Raw genomic sequence first — 18,600 nt, 5'->3', positions numbered from 1 at the left:
ATAATTACACTGTTAGCATTAAGCTATACTTTTAAACATTTGCTTAACCATTCATTTATATATATTAAATACAACAACTTGAAGTATCAACAAACATTCACCACTTCTGACTTTTGCATTGCAGAGTTCAAAACTGGGTTTCAGGAGCACCTGGCTGGCTCAGTTGGAAGACCATGCAATTCCTGATCTCAAGGTCATAGGTTTGAGCCCCACACTGGGTGTACAGATATAAACTTAAAAAAAAAAGAACAAAAAAAACCTGGGTTTCAGCTTAGAAACCATGAAAAACTGCCCTACTGAAAATGTTTTTACAAAATCATAATACATATTGAAACATATTCCAAAAAATGAGAAATATATAGGTAAGTATAAAGAAAGAATTTTTTTTTTAAAGATTTTATTTATTTATTTGACACAGAGAGAGACAGCGAGAGAGGGAACATAAGCAGGGGGGAGTGGGAGAGAGAGAAGCAGGCTCCCCACTGAGCAGGGAGCCCGATGCAGGGCTCAATCCCAGGACCCTGGGATCATGACCTGAGCCGAAGGCAGACACTTAACCGACTGAGCCACCCAGGTGCCCTAAAGAAAGAAATTTTAATTACCTATAATTTAAAAACAAGAAGGGCGCCTGGCTGGCTCAGTCTGTAGACCACGCAACTCTGGATCTCAGGGCTGTAAGTTTGAGCCCCACATTGGGTGTGAAGCCTACTTAAAATTTAAAAAAAATAAATAACAAAAACAAAAAAAAATAAAAACAAGAAATCAAACAGCTCGGTGCCTAAAGCCTCTTCTAAAATGTGTACATGATATAGAAATCATTGATCTTAGTTCCTTTAAAAATGAAAATACCTTGATTAGGATTATTTAAGGAGCAAAAGCCACAAATAATTTCATGCAAACACAAGTTTGGGTAGTTCAGATGCAAAAAAATACATAATTGAAATCCTTCATGACTATGAAAAGATTAACTCCAGAGAAGGAATTATATGTAGTGAAAAAACAGAAGTTGAAGAGGAAAAAAAAAATTAACCATTTGAGAAATTTTTTTCAAGTACTAGTCTTTCCACAGCAAGTAACAGAGATTCCACTTATATCAGCCTTTTACAAAAAAATAAAATTAAATTAAAAAATAAATCATACTTTACCTTGCAGAATCCTAGAGTAATGTAGAACCAACTCTGTCCAATAAAATCCTAAAAAAAAATTAAAAAAAAATTTTTTTTCAAATAAAGTGAAATGTCTTTTTATTAGGAATATATCCACTTTCCCTCTTCAGTTTTCTACAATAATTAGGGGTAATTTTTCCAAATGCCATTACGAGGCAGCATCACCTTGTAAGGTGGGAAGCACTCTGTGCCATCACTGGAAAGCAGCTCACAAAGTCACAGTGGAGCCAACTGGGTGAAGTGAGAAGTGACAGCACTGTGATAGTGGCCAAGAAGGCACCAGAAGACTAAGGCTTGTTTTAAAGTCAGGGATGTGGAACCAAGGTGGAAAAGAGTTAAAGAAGATTGAGAGCTGGAGTACCAAAAGGTAACTAGCAATTACTAAACGAAAGCCACGTTCCTGATGCTTTTCATATGCTATTGTTATTAGTCAATCCTATCACCCCCACTTTACAGATGAGGAATCAGGTTTAGAAAAGTCAAATAACTTACTGCCTAACCACTCAGCTATCATGCAGCAGAGAATTCAAAACTAGATTTGTCTGACTTCACAGCCCCCACTCTTCATGCCCCTGCGCTGCCTCTCTGGCTCTTCTTCAGAATACTGACTTCAGGTTCCCTGTGAGCAATTTCACTGTAGTGAGCACTAGGAAGGGAGCGATACACCTGCAGGCAAATGATCACATACTATCATCTGGGTAGCCTCAATTTTTCAGTATTTCTTCATCTCAAGCTACCTTTACAACCTTTCCTCCCATTTTTCCATTTCACAGACCTAACACACTAGCCAGAAAAAGAAAAGAAAAAAAAGTAAAAAGACTTGGATATTCTATCTAATTTACAAATTCCCTCTTCATTCCTCAGCTTATTCCTTCACCTGGAGCCCTTCTCCAATAGCCCTATAGCTAATTACATCTATGATGTTCAATCCCGTTCAAATGTCATCTCCTTCATCCAGCATTCCCTGATCTTCCACTCTCCCATTCAGTGGTAGTATCTCCAATCTAAATCTTCTTTACCCTTTATACTGGTACCTCTATAAACAACTCATGAGTCTGATAAAGTTTTAAAATAATCACTTCAGGGGCACGTGGGTGGCACAGTCGGTTAAGCCTCAGACTCCTGGTTTTGGCGCAGGTCATGGTCTCAGGGTTGTGAGATTGAGCCCCATGAATGTGTGGTGGTTTTGGTTTGAGCCTGCTGGGTTGGAAACCTACCTTCCACAGACTGTGGGACTTTGGCAAGTTACTTAACCTCTATGTGCTTCCGTTTCTTCTTTAAATAGGACCTACTACATAGGGTAGTTGTGAGGATTTTATAGGTCAGTGAAAGTAAGGCATCTAGCATGGTGCCAGGCACACTGCAGGAGCAGAATGCCTATTAGCCAGATACAGAATGTGTGTCCCTTCAGCTACTGAAGTGTAGCAGAACAAGTTTTTTTTTTTTTTTAATTTTATTTATTTATTTTAGAAAGAGAGAGGGAGGGCGCCTGGTGGCTCAGTCGTTAAGCGGCTGCCTTCAGCTCAGGTCATGACCCCAGGGTCCTGGGATTGAGCCCCACATCGGGCTCCCTGGTCCCTGGGAAGCCTGCTTCTCCCTCTCCCACTCCCCCTGCTTGTGTTCCCTCTTTCGCTGTGTCTCTCTCTGTCAAATAAATAAATAAAATCTTAAAAAAAAAAAAAAAAGAGGAAGAAGAAGGAGAGAGGGAGTGGGGAGAGGCAGAGGGGGAGGGAGAGGGAGAAAGAATCTGAAGCAGACTCCGCACTGAGCACAGAGCCCAACACTGTGAGGTCACGACCTGAGCTGAAACCAAGAGTTCAACGCATAACCAACTGAGCCACCCAGGTGCCCCAGAACAAGTTACTTTATGGATTGAATGCCCTGTGCACGGTGGTACACAAATATTTATTAGTGCTCTGCTAAACAATTTCACATTAGACTCTGAAACTTTGATATTTTGATATAAAAATATTTGATATGTTTGATATTTTGATATGGAAGATAGGTTGAAGAGTGTGAACTGAGAAATGAATAAATACATTAAGTATAAAATTCTGAGTATAGCCCCAACACATATTGCATGTATTATTACTCTGTGTGCAGGTTTAGAAGTCTATTGTCTTAAACTAGTGCTGGTGTTTTTTAAAGATTTATTTATTTGAGAGAGAGAGAGCACGCATGTGGCGGGGGGGGAGGAGCAGAGGGAGAAGGAGAGAGAAACTCAAGCAGACTCCACGCTGAGCATGAGCCCATCACTCAGCTGGATCTCCTAATCCTGGTATCATGACCTGAGCCAAAACAGTCAGACACTTAACCAACTGCGCCATCCAGGTGCTCCTTAAACCAGTGCTGTTTAAAACAAACATAATGGGGGGCGCCTGGGTGGCTCAGCCGTTAAGTGTCTGCCTTCGGCTCAGGTCGTGATCCCAGGGTCCTGGGATCGAGCCCCACATTGGGCTCCCTGCTCCACGGGAAGCCTGCTTTTCCCTCTCCCATTCCCCCTGCTTATGTTCCCTCTCTCACTGTGTCTCTCTCTGTCAAATAAATAAATAAAATCTTTAAAAAAAAAAAAACATAAGGTGATACGGCTGGGTGGCTCAGTCAGTTGAGCATCTGCCTTCGGCTCAGGTCATGATCCCAGGGTCCTGGGATCGAGCCCCACATCGGGCTCCCTGCTCAGTGGGGGGGGGTCTGCTTCTCCTTCTCCCTCTGCCTCCTCCCCACTGCTCACGTTCTGTCTCTGTCTCTCTCTAATAAATAAATCTTTTAAAAAGGGGAAAAAAGACTTTTTTACATTAAAAAAAAATAAAAGAACGGGGCACCTGGGTGGTTGGTTGAGCGTTGAACTCTTGATTTTGGCTTAGGTATTGATCTCGGGGTTGTGGGATCAAGCCCCATGTTGGGCTCCATGCTTAGCGGGGAGTCTGCTTGAGATTCTCTCCCTCTCCTCTCCCTCTGCCCTTCCTCCCGCACACCCAAGTGCATGCTCTCTCTCTCTAAAATAAATAAATAAATCTTAAATAAAATGAAATAAATCACTTCACTGATTACTTATTAATTACAAAGGAAAAAGGGTGCCTTTACAATATAAATCTAGTAGATACTACTTTATTCAAATGATCAAATTTATATCAATAAGGAAACTGACATCTGGTGCCTCTGATGGGATACACTGAGACCTAAAATCCACTACACAGCATTCCAACCAAAAATGTTTAACCTGAATCTGATCATGCAGAAACATTCAGACAAATCCAAATTGAGGGGCATCCTACAAAACAACTGGTCTGGATACTTACGGTCATGAGAGACACCCTCCGCCCCGCCCCCTCCAAAAGGCTGGAAAACCAGTCCAGATTCAAGCAGGTAACTGAAAGCAATGCAAGCTCCTTAAATTAATCTTGGGTCAAACACAAAACCAAATATCTAAGGACAGTATTATTAGGACAACTGGGGAAATTTGAATAGGTACTCTGTGTTAAAGAATAATATTATATCCGTGTTAAATTTCTTGAGGGTGACAACTAAATTGCAAATATGCAGAAGAAAGTGTTTGTTCTTGGGAAATACATACCCGTATTTAGAGAGTAAAGTGTCCTGATGGTATCTATACCTAACTCCCATAGGGTTCAGCAAAAAATGTGTCTACTAGTGCATAAAGCAAACACAGCAAAATGTTAACAACTATGGAATCTAGATGAGAAGTACAAAGGTATTATTATACTACTGTTGCAACTCTTCTGTAGGGTTACAATTTTTCAGAGTTGGGAAACAATACTTAAAAGTTATGGAGTGGGGGAGGGTGCCTGGCTGGCTCAGTCACAGGAGCATGCAACTCCTGATCTCGGGGTCGAGAGTTCAAGCCCCACGTGGGTGTAGAAATTACTTTAAAAAAAAAAAAAAGTTATGGGGCGCCTGGGTGGCTCAGTTGGTTAAGCGACTGCCTTCGGCTCAGGTCATGATCCTGGAGTCCCGGGATCGAGTCCCGCGTCGGGCTCCCTGCTCAGCGGGGAGTCTGCTTCTCCCTCTGACCCTCCCCCCTCTCATGCTCTCTCTCTCTATCTCATTCTCTCTCTCAAATAAATAAATAAAAAATCTTTAAAAAAAAAAAAGTTAAAAAAAAAAGTTATGGATTCAAAACAACAAAATCAACAGAAAATAGGGAAAGGTGCAAAGATGACTTAGCACTTGTATTCTGCCTTCCAGAATTAACTGTTAACATCATCATAGTTGCTTTTCGTCTTTAAAGAAAACTTACGGTATCATCCCCTTTGCACCACCTCCACCCATTCTTATTGCCCTCTAGAAGTTGCAAAATTATGAGGTAAGGTATGCCCATTTTCAACTTTACTAAATAACTGAAAATGTTGTCCCTCAAGGCAGCTGTACCAATTTAAACTCCTACATCGTTTAGAATCTGTCCTACATAGAAACTGTCCCACCGCAGTTTCTAAATTACCATTTTCAGAGACATCTTCACTAACTTTGATACTGTCAGACATTAAAATTTTTTTATCAATCTGATGTGAAAAATTCAGTGTCATTTATACCAACCTAGGATCACAAAGTAAAAGAACCTTAGCAAAATAAGAACTTCATCTACAAACCCTTCCTTTTATCACATCATTGTAGAACGTTCAGGATAATCAAACCTACATGGCAGCAAGTACTAAGAATGATTAGTCCCCACATGAAACCAAATGCCCACGAAAGCACTGCATAATGTTTGGGAAATAATCTGTCTTTTAAAAAACGTAAGATGAAAAGGTTCAAATTCAACCCAGCAAACATAATACTATTTGTAAGATTTTAAAAAACAGATATTTTATTCCTAGAAATAAATAACCTAGCTCTTATAAATTAACTCATTTACTCATTCATCAAGTATTTACTGAGTACCTGTTACGTGCCAGCCACTATTCTGGCATTGTGGCAAAGACAAAGTCCCTATTCTCACAGAGCTAACATTCTAATGGGGAGACAAAAATTTACAAGACTAATATACAAATAATATGATATCAGATAAATACATGCTATTAAAAAAGTAAAGGGGCAGGGACAAAGAATGACAAAGGAGACAGCGTAAGGACAAAGTACCAGGCAATCTCTCTCCAAGGCAGTGATTTCTGTCATATGGTGTGTTCAATTCAACATAAACTATTTCAGCACCAATATCTTTTCACAAAATACTCTTCTTCACTTTTCCATACCCCCCTATATTTTTCCCAGAAAAAAAAAAGTTTGCTGTAGTGGTTTTTCCACTATTGCTATTTTTTTAGAGGGGAAGAAAAAAAATAATCATGACAGGTGCTTTACAAACAGTTGCAAATTTCAAGTCCCATATACTCTAAAAAAATGTTAACTGTGGGGCGCCTGGGTGGCTCAGTCATTAAGCGTCTGCCTTCGGCTCAGGTCGTGGTCCCAGGGTGCTGCTCAGCAGGAGGCCTGCTTCTCCCTCTCCCACTCCCCCTGCTTGTATTCCCTCTTTCACTCTCTGTCAAATAAATAAATAAAATCTTAAAAAAAAAAAAATGTTAACTGTGATCTGTCAGTGAGAAGTCTGATGCCAAAATAAAACTGAACTGTAAGAATTTAAAATGGAATTTTGAGAAAATGATTTACTAATTCTCCCAACTCTATCACCTGCACGTTTACTTTCTATCATATATGAAAAGAATAATAGCAATAGGAAAATATATCTGAAGAGAGATCCTGTAGTTTTTACTTAAGGACAAAAATATTAGAATTTTGGGGCACCTGGGTGGCTCAGTTGGTTAAGCGTCTGCCTTGGGCTCAGATCATGATCCAAGGTCCTGGAATCAAGCCCCACATGGAACCCCACTTCCGCCCGACTCCCTGCTCAGCAGGAAGTCTGCTTCTCCCTCTGCCCCTTCCCCCCCACTCATTCTCTCTCTCTCAGATGAATAAATAAAATCTTTAAAAAAAAAAAAAAAAAGAATATCCCCCTCTTTAAAAGCCACACTACCTACATGATTTAAAGAAGACCAGCACGCACTAAAATTTCCTTTCACAGGCTTACACAAGAGCTTAGAAGGCTTCAACCACTTAGAACTAGGCGGTGCCTTACTACAAAAATCTAAGGGCCAAATATTCACTTCCCTTTTTTCCTCAGATTATTTTGCTGATTCCCCTGAATGAGGCATCTGCAGTCTATCTTTCAAAATTATTACTCTGACGCAGCCAAATCGTCTTTTACTTCTCTGTGTACAAAATTCCCTTTCATCTATACTATAATCCTATCTGCCTTGTCTTTTCTTAAAAAATAAATAAATAAAAAGATTCAAATATCCTTCCAGGCTGACTTATGGATCCCCAAACACTTCTACCTCAGGAGTTCTTAATCTTTTTGCACCATGGATCTTTTTGGTAGTCTGGTGAAGCCTATGGGCTCTCTCTCAGATAGATTTTTATTTTTATTTTCTTGATTGTAATCTTGACACCCAACATGGGGCTGGAGCTCACGACACTGAGATCAAGAGTCACACACACTACCAACTGAGCCAACCAGGCGCCCCTCAGATTGCTTTTAAATACATAATTAAACATATGAAATTATGAAAGAAACCAATTATACGGAACTGTTATTTAAATATAGTGATTTGGTAATATATGTGCAGCTTTATCATCACATTAAATAACAAGATCTGTGTGTTTAATAATGCCATAAATTCAAAAAAATTATAAGCATAAGTGATATTCTGAGATATATGCAAAAACTGTAAACATGATACAAAAATATTTGTAATTTTTATTGGTGACAAAGTCACAGGCATTGCTAATTCCACTGTGGTTTGTTGCCTACATTCATAATTGAAGGAACGAATAAATTAGTTACCAGATAATAAAAATAGATGTGATTTTATCCCCATTCTAGTTCAAAAATCCCCTATATTCTGTCCACCAACTGGTGAATTCCCAGGTTAAAATACTTTCTAGTTCAAAGCTGTGCTCAAACTGACTTCTGTCACAAATTTTAAAATAAAAACAATGATTCCTCCTTTGGCCTAGCTCTCATCTGAACATACCACCATGCCTGTTTTTCCACAGACTTATACACAGAACACTGTTTATTTCTATGGTTTGCCTAGCCAGCACCCATTTAAATTTGACAGTCAATAAAAGGTGAAGTTGAAGGAAAGGAGATGGAAGCAACCAACAGTCCCTCACTTCCAAGACATCAACAGCAAGTGGAAAGATGCCAAGTATACTGTGTGTGTGTGTTTTTCCAAGGTGGGCTGCCCCTAGACCCATGAGTCCAGCTTGTCAAGAGTCCCCGAAGCATGACATCTTCACCAGCGACACTCAGAAGATATTCCACCTCCTTCTCGCCTCCTATGCTCAGTTCTCTACCTGCCAGGTCGCTCGCCTGGGGTCCCCACCCGAAGCCGCCCCTACGTTCTCCGGTCCCTTCCCATCCCATCCCCCCGCTCCTGTCTGCCCCCGGCCGCCCTGGCCCCCGGGCGCCGCCACGTCTGTCCCCTGGGCCTAACCGTGTGTCCCCCTACCCCCACTTCCACCGACACGGGAGGGAAGGGCCCAGGGGGTCAGCTGGACTGGGTGGCCCGGCCATTAGGCGCAGGCTGCGGCCCTAGGCCAGACCAGCCCGGCCGCCAGGCAGCGAGCCGCGCACTTCGCGCGAGTTAACCGGAGACGCGCACTCACCACCGGGATCACACGGAGGAAGGCACCCAGGTCTCAACCGCACCGCCACTCGGCCTCGGAGCCGTCACCCTCGTCGCGAACTGCCACCACCGCCGCCGCCGCCGCCACTACTCGCTAGCTGGCTTTCCTGCGTCCTGCGGCGGCGCTGCCGCCACGCCATCGCGCGTGCGCGGCGCCGCGGGGGCCCCTGGGACTGGTGGTTCGCGCGGGCGGCCAGAGCGGTCCTTCCGCTTCAGCCAGCCCAGTCGGCCACCGGCTGGAGCGGTCGTGGGCGTCTGCGGTACCGCGAAGCGCCTTCCGGAAAATTGTTCCTCATCAGACGCGCGACCTCGCTTCCGCGTACGGTGCTGCCGGGTGTGAAAAACACTCCTGTGCAAGTACGTGTAAAGTAAAAGATTTAGCGCATTAGCATCTTCGGTAACAAGTGTCACTTGCCCAGGACACATCACTCGACTCACACACACGCGCACGCACAGACACACACCCCCCCCCCTTTCTGTTAAAAGTTTCGCAAGTTGCTTTCAGGGGTATCTGGATTTTCAGTTTTAAACCTGATTTCCCAGTCCTCGTTTTATCTTTTTACTTACTGTAAATTTGACCATACAGTTTTTTAAGTTGACTGATTTATCTGATAAAATGTTATTTTACAAAAATAACTCAGGTATATTCAAATGTCAAGTTAACGGAGCTGAATAGTCATAGAAACTTCAGAATTGGAAGACACCTTAAAGGTCATTAGTCCAACTCCCGCCCGGGCAGGAATTCTCTCTTGTATCTTCCAGCCAGATGGTCTTCCAACTTTTTTTTTTTTTTTAAGATTTTATTCATTTGAGAGAGAGCGAGCAGGAGCAGAGGGAGAGGCAGAGGGAGAAGCCGACTCCCCGCTGAGCCAGGAGCCCGACATGGGGCTCCATCCCAGGACCCGGAGATCACGACCCCAGCGGAAGGCAGAGGCTTAACCTCTGAGCCACCCAGGTGCCCCCGTCTTCCAACTTATATTTCCACAGTTCGAATTTCAGGGAGCTCACTATCTTAAGTGAGATAGCCCGCTCCACTGTTGGACAGCTCTAAAGGTTAGAAAGTTCTGCCTTCGGTGAAATCGGCTTCCCTTTACTTCCTTCCAGGGCTGTAAGTTCTGATGCCTGGAGCAATATAAAATGTTTTCCATTTGACAGCCTTTCAAAAAATTGAAAACAACAATTATATCCTCCAACACTGGGAGTCTCCAGGCCAAAAAAAAAAAGAAAAAAGTAACATTCAGTTTTCCAACTATTTCAAATGTGAATCAACTCCCACGCTTTTTTCCATTTAGTCATTCTCCTTGATGTATAACCCTTAAAAATAAATAAAAATATTTTAATTTCAATGCTAAAAGCTAACTGAACCATTACATTCACTACATTTCTTTTCTAAAATTCACTTTCAATCAAACAAGTAATACAGAAATTCATTCTTGGCCTTAAAAATTGGCCAAAAAATTGTATTGTATACAATACAAATAAGTCAAAAAAGTCCCCTCGATTCCCATCCAATTCCACCCAAAGGGAGCCACTCTTGTCAATGATAGGTATCTATCTAGATTGGGGGGACATAAATAGGATCACGTTGTACATACCATTCTGTTCTTTTCGTTTAAAAATAAATCCTGAGCTTCATTCCATATCAATACATAAAAATCTACCTCAGTTTTGAAACTTTGCACAGTATACCCATAGTATCACCTACCATAGTTGATTTAGCATCCCCTATTGATTTTGACATTTACGTTGACTGTACATTCTGAATAACAAAAAATACATGTGAATGAACGATGTTATTTTTTAACATAGTTAAAAAAAATTTTTTTTAAAGATTTTATTTATTTGACAGAGAGAGAGATAGCGAGAGCAGGAACACAAGCAGGGGGAGTGGGAGAGGGAGTAGCAGGCTTCCCGCTGAGCAGGGAGCCCGATGCAGGGCTCGATCCCAGGACCATGGGATCATGACCTGAGCCGAAGGCAGACGCTTAACGACTGAGCCACCCAGGCGCCCCAGTTTAAAAAGATTTTTAAGGGAAAAATTTTTTAAAGCTCTGGCAATCTGTAAACAACAAAAAAATTCAGAAACACATGGATGGAAGCTGTTCTACACAGGTGGCAGATAGTATTTCTTTATAAAATGCTTTTGCCCTTTGGAACAGCCCAGTTGCAAGCAAAGGACAAGACTACAGTCATAACCTTACTCCATGTTCTGGGCCCTAGGTTGTCTTACACTGGCTCCCACTGGCAGGCTCAGAAATAGTAGCAGTACTCAGAGATGGATTTACTATGAAGCTGATGGAGCTTATGATTTAGGGCCCCTCACTTGCCTGGGGTTTCTTCCAAGGCCCAAGCAATTCAGTCAATATGGTTTTGCAACATTTGCCAAAGAATTTTTAATTATTGGCTCAGTTGAGGGCAACAGATAAAAGCCCAAAACTTGAGAATACCGAAAATGAGGAAAAAGACGCCTATAGAACAGAGTCATAAATTATGCAACTTGCACTTCTGCACAGTGAAATCTACTATAAACCTTATCCTTCTAGGGTGTCTTGGTGGCTCAGTTGGTTAAGTGTTCAACTCTTGATCTCAGCTTAGGTCTTGATCTCAGGGTCATGAGTTCAAGCCTTGTGTCAGGCTTCACACTAGGTGTGGAGCCTACTTAAAACAAAACAAAGCAAAACAAACAAACAAAAAAAACCTCACCTTATCTTTCTATCAGTATCAGGGATGTCCAGACTGATGGGAGCTGTCATGTTAACGCAAAATCAAATTTTGGTACATTACCTGTATTTGTCTTATTTTATTTTTTTACCTGTATTTGTTTTAACCTATGACTGTAACATATGAAATAACTTTAATGTAATTATACCTTTTTTTAAAGATTTTATTCATTCACTTGAGAGAGTGAAAGCAAGGGAGGTCACAGGGAGAAGCAGACTCGCCGCTAAGTGGAGAGCCCGACGTGGGGCTCAATCCCAGGACCCGGAGATCATGACCTGAACTGAAGGCAGACCCTTAACCGACTGAGCCACCCAGGCACCCCAATGTAGTTGTATCTTAAACATCTTTCACTGACCTTTTTTGTTCTCTTGTATTACTTTTATTTCTTTAAGTATTTTGGAATTTATTGATTTGTATTTAAAATAAACTGTTGACAAAGATTCACCAGAAATAATCTGAACAAGCAGAAAAATACAGTTAATACTGAAACACTAAAATAATTCAAGGACACATGGTTTATCCCACAAAACAATACCTCTTAAACGCTGTCATCGATACAAAAACTGACTGCTTCTTACTTTTCTAAACACAGTGGCATAATTAACAATATTCAATCACTTGTTTTTTCCTGAATATATAAAAATTAAAATGCCAATTAAAAATTAATATATCTTCTCTTTAAATGTTTCCTACAAATACAATTTCAATATTTTCATTCAACAGTGGTGTGTTTTAAGAGATTTTTCATTCACAAGTCAAACAACAATCCACCCAAAGGGAACTGATAGTCTATAGGCTCATAGTGCAAATAAAGACTTTAGGAATGCAGCAAATGACATTTCTAACAAACATACCAAACAGATAAAATTCTTAGAAGATACAGGCAAGAAGCCCCTCTAAGCAGTTGGCCACAGAACTAGAACATTTGATCATTTTACTAGTGATTTCAATGGGACTCTAGATGTTTCCAAATTCAACTTGAACTCTCATCTTGGGCTTTGTATTTTGCTTTTCCAGTTTCACTAATGACACAAACATGATTCAAATCCCTGAAATATTCATTATAGTCAAGGGCATATCCTACAACAAACTTGTCTGGAATTTCAAATCCAACAAAATCTGGTCTGTATCCAATACTTTGAGGAGTCCTTTTCACCAGCAAACTTGCAACCTTGACCATCTTTGGATTATACTGCTGGACCAAGGAAAGCAAGGTTTGCATTGTTTTGCCTGTTTCAATTATATCTTCAACAATCAAGACATTCTTTCCAGTTAAAGTTGAGAGATCATCTCCACCAATTACTTTTATGTCCCTTGTGGACTGGTCATTACAGCTTTTCAGTCTAATGAAGTCTATAGTCATAGGAATGGATCTATCACTATTTCTGTTCAGTGCTTTAATGTAATCCAGCAGGTCAGCAAAGAATTTATAGCCCCCCTTGAGCACACAGAGGGCTACGATGTGATGGCTTCCCATCTCCTTCATCACATCTCGTGCAAGCCGTTCCGTCCTGTCCATAATTAATCCATGAGGAATAAACACCTTTTCCAAATCCTGAGCGTAATGATTAGGTATACAAAATAAATCTAGGTCATAACCTGGTTCATCATCACTAATCACAAGGCTGGGGCTTCGGGTTGCCATAACGGAGCTGGCTGGTGCGTGGACGGAGGGCAGTTCTCTTCTGTATTACTTTTAGTTTTAAGTTCTTAAAGGCTTTTCAAGCTCAGTAAATTCCTGATAGATAAACAGGGATTTTTTTTTTAAATAACAAGAAAATGTAGACAAAAAAGTAACATACTTACAATTTACTCTTTGAAAAACATAGATATCAACAATTTTAATAGCTACATAATGTTTCATCATCTTGAAGTAACATAACTTATCATTTCAAAACAGAAAATTGTTCATTCCTGATATTAAATACTAAATTCATGCAATTTTTAAAAAATTCTAGAATACAGAAATTGAGATTTAAGACTTTGTAAAGTGTATTTAAAAATAATGGTATAGTATTATCATACTGTTAAGTACCTTACTTTTCTTACTTAACAATATATAATAGGTTTGTTCTGCCAACTTGACAAGCTAAATCTAAAATTCATATGGAAATACAAGTACCAAGAATAGCAAGACACTCCTGAAGATGGAAGGACATGTTCTACTGGATATCAAGCTATAGTAATTAAGGCAGAAGTTAATATGATAAATGGTAAAAATCTAAAGACTGTAACAATAAAGAAAAGTTAACTTTTTTATGGAAGAGGGATATAGGGTCAGCTGGGGTGAAAAAGTGAGGACTTCTTGGTGCTGACATTCTTCTTCTTGATTTGGATATTGAATACCTAGGGATTTATTTTATGATTATTCATTAAACCATACACTTGCATTTTACGTACTTTTCTGTATTCACATTGCAATTTATAATAAAAAGGTTTAAGATATGTAAAACATCCAGCACATAGTAAATATTCAATTAAGTGTAGCTACTATTGACATTAAAAAAAAAAAAAAAAGAGGCAGTGGATTTGTGACAATCTCCAAGAAATATAGCTAACTGGATGGAAGCAGAACCATGCATGTAGCATGCTCCATCACTAGTTTTAAAATAGGGATACACACACACTGCATATGAATATGAATAAAACCTCTCTAGGCTACACAAGAAAGTGGTGACCGTGGTTATCTTTACCAGTGTAGAGGAATAAGGCTGGGGATAGGGTGGTAGGCCGATTTATTTTCATTGTATATTGTACCCTTTGGATTTTATACCATGTACATATATTTCCCATTTTGTTTTTAAGCATTTATTTATTTAAGTAATCTCTACACCTAACATGGGGCTCAAACTCACGACCCTGAGATCAAGAGTTGCACACTCCTCTGATTGAGCCAGGCAGGCGCCCCTATATTTCCTATTTTAAAAATTTAGAGATTTTGGATACATATTATCACTCAAATTCTATAGAGGTAGCTCTTTATAATTAGTAGCTTATTTTACTTCAATGGAAAATTTAAAACAGAAGAAAAATTAAAACGTTTTCTGTATAAAACTAAAATGCTTTTCAATTAATCAAATACAGGGGTGCCTGGGTGGCTCAGTCTGTTAAGCGTCTGCCTTCCACTCAGGTCAAGATCCTGGGGTCCTGGGATCAAACCCCACGTTGGGCTCCCTGCCCAGCGGGGAGTCTGCTTCTCCCTCTGCCTTTCCCCCTGCTTGTGCTCTCTCTCAAATAAATAAAAATCTTAAAAAAAAACACACATTAAAAATTGTTTAAAAATCATAAAATACCTTTATCATAACAACAGCCTTGTGAGGAGGCAAAATTATATGTATTTTAGAGGCTAGTGAAGAGAGCCTCAGAGAGACTGACTTGCCCTAAATCATAGCTAGTTGAGTGACAGAACTAGAACTCTAGTTTTTATGCTTCCAAACCCCATGGGCTTTTCTATCATACTATCTGACACAGCATGTCCTCCTAAATGCCTCCCACCTGGGGGGTGGGGGGGAGGAAAGAATAGAAGATGCACTACTTGTAACTTTTCATTTGTCTGTGGGGAAGGTTCCCTATTATAAAATTCACTTTTAAAAAGTCAAGACAGGAGCGCCTGGGTGGCTCAGTAGATTAAGCTGTCTGCCTTCAGCTCAGGTCATGATCCCAGGGTCCTGAGAGAGCCCCACATTGGGCTCTCTGATCAGTGGGGAGCCCGCTTCTCCTTCTATCTCTGCAGCTCCCCCACTTGTGCTCACTCTCTCTCTCTGTCAAATAAATAAATAAAATCTTTTATTTTTTTAATAAATAAAATCTTTTTAAAAAAAAGTCAAGACAAACAAAACTAATTGCATAGCACATTGCACTTTCAAAAGCACACACACACACAAAAAAAGGCTACATGATTTATACCTAGTATTGTTCCTGGCTCAGGTGTCAGGGAGATACTTTTTACTCTTCAGTTGTTTAATAAAGGTTAAGGCCTAGTCTCTCTTTTCTTTTTTTCTTTTAAGATTTTATTTTTTTAAAGTAATCTCTACACCCAGTGTGGGACTCAAACTTATAACCCCAGGATCAAGAGCCGCATGCTCTACTGACTGAGCCAGCCAGGTACCCCTACAATCAGAGTTTTCTTGAAGTAAATGCTCTAAGAAAAGGGAGGGTCAGGGGTCTAAGGGCCCAGTCTCTTAATACAAAAGACATCTACATAGCCAATAGAAGACAGTAATTAGAACATTTAAAAAAATATTTCCAATAATCTGTCAAATTCAACATAATCACCAAACATTACTTTCCATTGAAAGAAATCTTGAAAATTGACTCTCAAGAGATGGTTTTCTTGAAGAGCTTCTAAAATTTCTTCTCATAGTATATTCACATGATTTATAGTATTCCTATTATCCTACAACTTCCCACACACTTTTCTTATCTCCCACACAGTATCTTATCTAATCCTGGAAATAAGCCTACTAAAACCAACAGGACAGAAATCCCTGACATTCAATAGATGAAAAAATTGAGGCTCTGGCAGGTTTTTCTCCCAAGATCATGTGCCTTATCTCTTAGCTGTATATTCTCCCCAACAAAGGATGTGGAAAATTCTTAATTATCAGGGTCTAAACATTCAATTTGTCAATTACGTAAGTCTTCCTTTTCCTTCCTGTTCTATGCCTGTAATTTCCTTTCAAAAAGGAAGATTTAGGAACTAAATGACATCCAATCCTAATCAGTCCTAACTCTACTTAGCTGAGATCAGATGGGAAATAGAAATCTATTTTCTCACCCAAAGGAGCACAAGTGAAACGAGCTGGTTTAAATTACTGGATAAAAATCTACATTTGTCTATCACTCATTACCAAAATATTTGCAAACTATGTAACTACTCTATATCCTAAACAAGATATACATCTTATAAACCCAAAACTCAGGATGATAATCTAGACTACAGAAATTAAAAGTCAAATTGCCAAGGCTCAAATCCTGGCTCCCTATCTCCTCAGCTGTGTAATCTCCTGGGCAAGTTTCTTCACCTCTCGGGGCTTCAGATTCCTTAGCTCTAAATTAAGGGTTAAAAAAAAAATGCTTTCATAAGAATTAAAAGAGATAATGCACATAAAGTGTTTAGCATAGTATCTAGCGCTTAGTTAAATATTGATAATTTGGCATCAATACTATTATTGGCATTTAACATTCAGGAAACTAGATTTATCTATGCACTTTTCTATTCAATCCATAAAAGATCGCACTTTGGGTTATACAATAATATACACCTAATATACTTGGTTTTAAAAAAGATACTACAACCACCAATATACTCATTCCCTTTGGAAGTTAGCCAGATATCACTTATCTAAATCTTAGGAAAAAGAGAGTTGCAAAAACGATTATTCCATCAATCAAGGAAAAGGCTGAAACTGAGAGCTTTGTTTTTAAGGGAAATGGATGTTATATATACAAAGTTTCTTTGAAATGATACGAAGCTGTGAAGTGGCTGGATGGTGATTTCTATCTTAATAATGAACTGATGCAATCTATAGAGAGTCAGTATTATGGCAGTATTACAAGCCCTGTTGTAAGATGGGTGATGCAACTTCTATAGTCAATTCTGAGTCACCAGCATAACCTTTGAGAAGCACTGAAGGAGAAAGGAAAATTCTTGAGTACTGACTCCTAGGCTGAACATAGTAGTAATCTGTGTGTAAGATGTTTCAGTGCTATCTGGACAGGGTATTATGAATACCATGAATCTCAAGAATACATTTAGTGGAAAAATACTGGAGTCGTCAGTTCCTATGATAATGTCCCATGCATTTTTTGTAAGCTTCTCAAAATATTTTGTATCAGACCTTTGGTCTGTCCATAGCAGGTCCTCCAAAAAGATTTGTTGAATGAATTAAGTAATTAAAAGAAACTAAGAGCATTGGCTATGGAGCCAAGCTGACTTGGATATCAATTCTAACTCTATCACTTACCAGCTCTATGACTTTAAGCTAGTTATTTAATATTTCAGTCACAATTTTCTCATCTGGAGAATGGGAAATGCCAAGTATTAAATTATAAGCACCGAATGACATAGGAAACAGAACAATGCTTGGCACATTGTAAGTCTAAAGTAAATAGCAGTCTATTATTTTTTGCTACAGGTTGTTATACAAAAGGCAGTATCAAGACATCTTTGTCTATCGGATGGGTTTAAGCACAATCTGACCTTTTCCAGGAAGAATGAAGTTACAAAGGTATCAAGAATAAAGGAGGAGGAAGGCTGCAAATGATAACCCGGGGCCACAAAGAAAAAAAAGATGAGCAGAGGAGAAGGCAAGGGGCGGCAAGCTGGAAAAATGATACATCCCAAGGTGGGAGCGATGGCATTAGCAAGCTTTTCAGACGAGATCGGGCGCGTTCAGGGTGGTATGGCCGTAGACAGGAGAGGGCTGCCACACTGGGGTGGGGACTCAGGGCGAGGAGGTAGTTACTTTGGCCAGGCCTGTGACTTACCGTGGGGTAGGGCAATGTGGAGAAACCTGGTATAGACAAAGATAGCGGGCTAGGGAGAGCGGGGCCGACAGAATGGCTAGGAGCGCACGATCCGCGGCCGTGCAGTGCTCCGGCCAGGCCCCAGCTCGAGGGCTGCGGGCCGGACAACAACAAAAAGCCCTGAGGCTCGGACACCCCAGCACCGTAGCCGCTATAAAGGGCAAAGAAATTTGTTCTGAGGTGATCACAGAATCTACGCGGAGACCTGCCTGCCTGGGACGGGTTGGAAGCTGGGAGGAGGAAGAGCCGCTTCCCGCTTCGAGATGAAGGACAGAGGAGGGACAGGCGGACAGTGGAGAAAGAGAAGCAAAGGACCCAAATTCCACCGCCTCGGGGGAATCACGCACACCACACCGGCCCGGGGCCCCCAGGGCCCAGCGTGGAAGGCGGGACTTCTGCCGTTACCGGCGGAAACGGCCTCCGGGTGAGAGGTCGCACGAGGGACAGGCAGCTGCTAAACCAATGGGGCCTGCGCCTGGGGC

The 18,600-nt window shown here is 40.5% G+C and overlaps 2 protein-coding genes across 12 annotated transcripts in view; both read right to left on the bottom strand.

Annotated features, from left to right (window-relative positions):
- The window catches only part of GAPVD1 (GTPase activating protein and VPS9 domains 1), a 77,665-nt gene extending 68,632 nt beyond the window's left edge, over positions 1-9,033 (bottom strand). For 5 of the 11 annotated variants that reach the window (XM_078061756.1, XM_078061759.1, XM_036112912.2 and 2 more), the window contains exons 1-2: positions 8,850-9,025; positions 1,146-1,193 (exon numbers count right to left, since the gene is read on the bottom strand). The gene's annotated coding sequence lies outside the window, so the exon portion shown is untranslated. Of the gene's footprint in view, positions 1-1,145; positions 1,194-8,849 lie in introns of all 11 variants that reach the window. The other 6 variants (XM_078061754.1, XM_036112907.2, XM_078061757.1 and 3 more) reach the window with 3 other exon arrangements.
- A 1,732-nt stretch (positions 9,034-10,765) lies between these two features.
- Positions 10,766-18,566, bottom strand: LOC118548798 (hypoxanthine-guanine phosphoribosyltransferase). Its single transcript, XM_036112922.2, has 2 exons — positions 18,080-18,566; positions 10,766-13,328 (listed from the first exon to the last, which is right to left on the bottom strand). Exon 2 carries the CDS (start codon positions 13,233-13,235, stop codon positions 12,564-12,566), a length of 672 nt encoding a protein of 223 aa, XP_035968815.1. The 5' UTR covers positions 13,236-13,328; positions 18,080-18,566; the 3' UTR covers positions 10,766-12,563.
- Between the last annotated feature and the right edge of the window lie 34 nt (positions 18,567-18,600).

Source organism: Halichoerus grypus, chromosome 14 (assembly GCF_964656455.1).
Source record: "Halichoerus grypus chromosome 14, mHalGry1.hap1.1, whole genome shotgun sequence".
NCBI classification, from domain to species: domain Eukaryota; kingdom Metazoa; phylum Chordata; class Mammalia; order Carnivora; family Phocidae; genus Halichoerus; species Halichoerus grypus.
The sequence above is the reverse complement of the archived record's forward strand: the minus strand, read 5'-3'. Positions and strand labels throughout refer to the sequence as shown.

What these genes read in the sequence shown, in the direction of transcription:
- LOC118548798 (XM_036112922.2), bottom strand. Translation starts at nt 13,235, where the DNA reads ATGGCAACCCGAAGCCCCAGCCTTGTGATTAGTGATGATGAACCAGGT.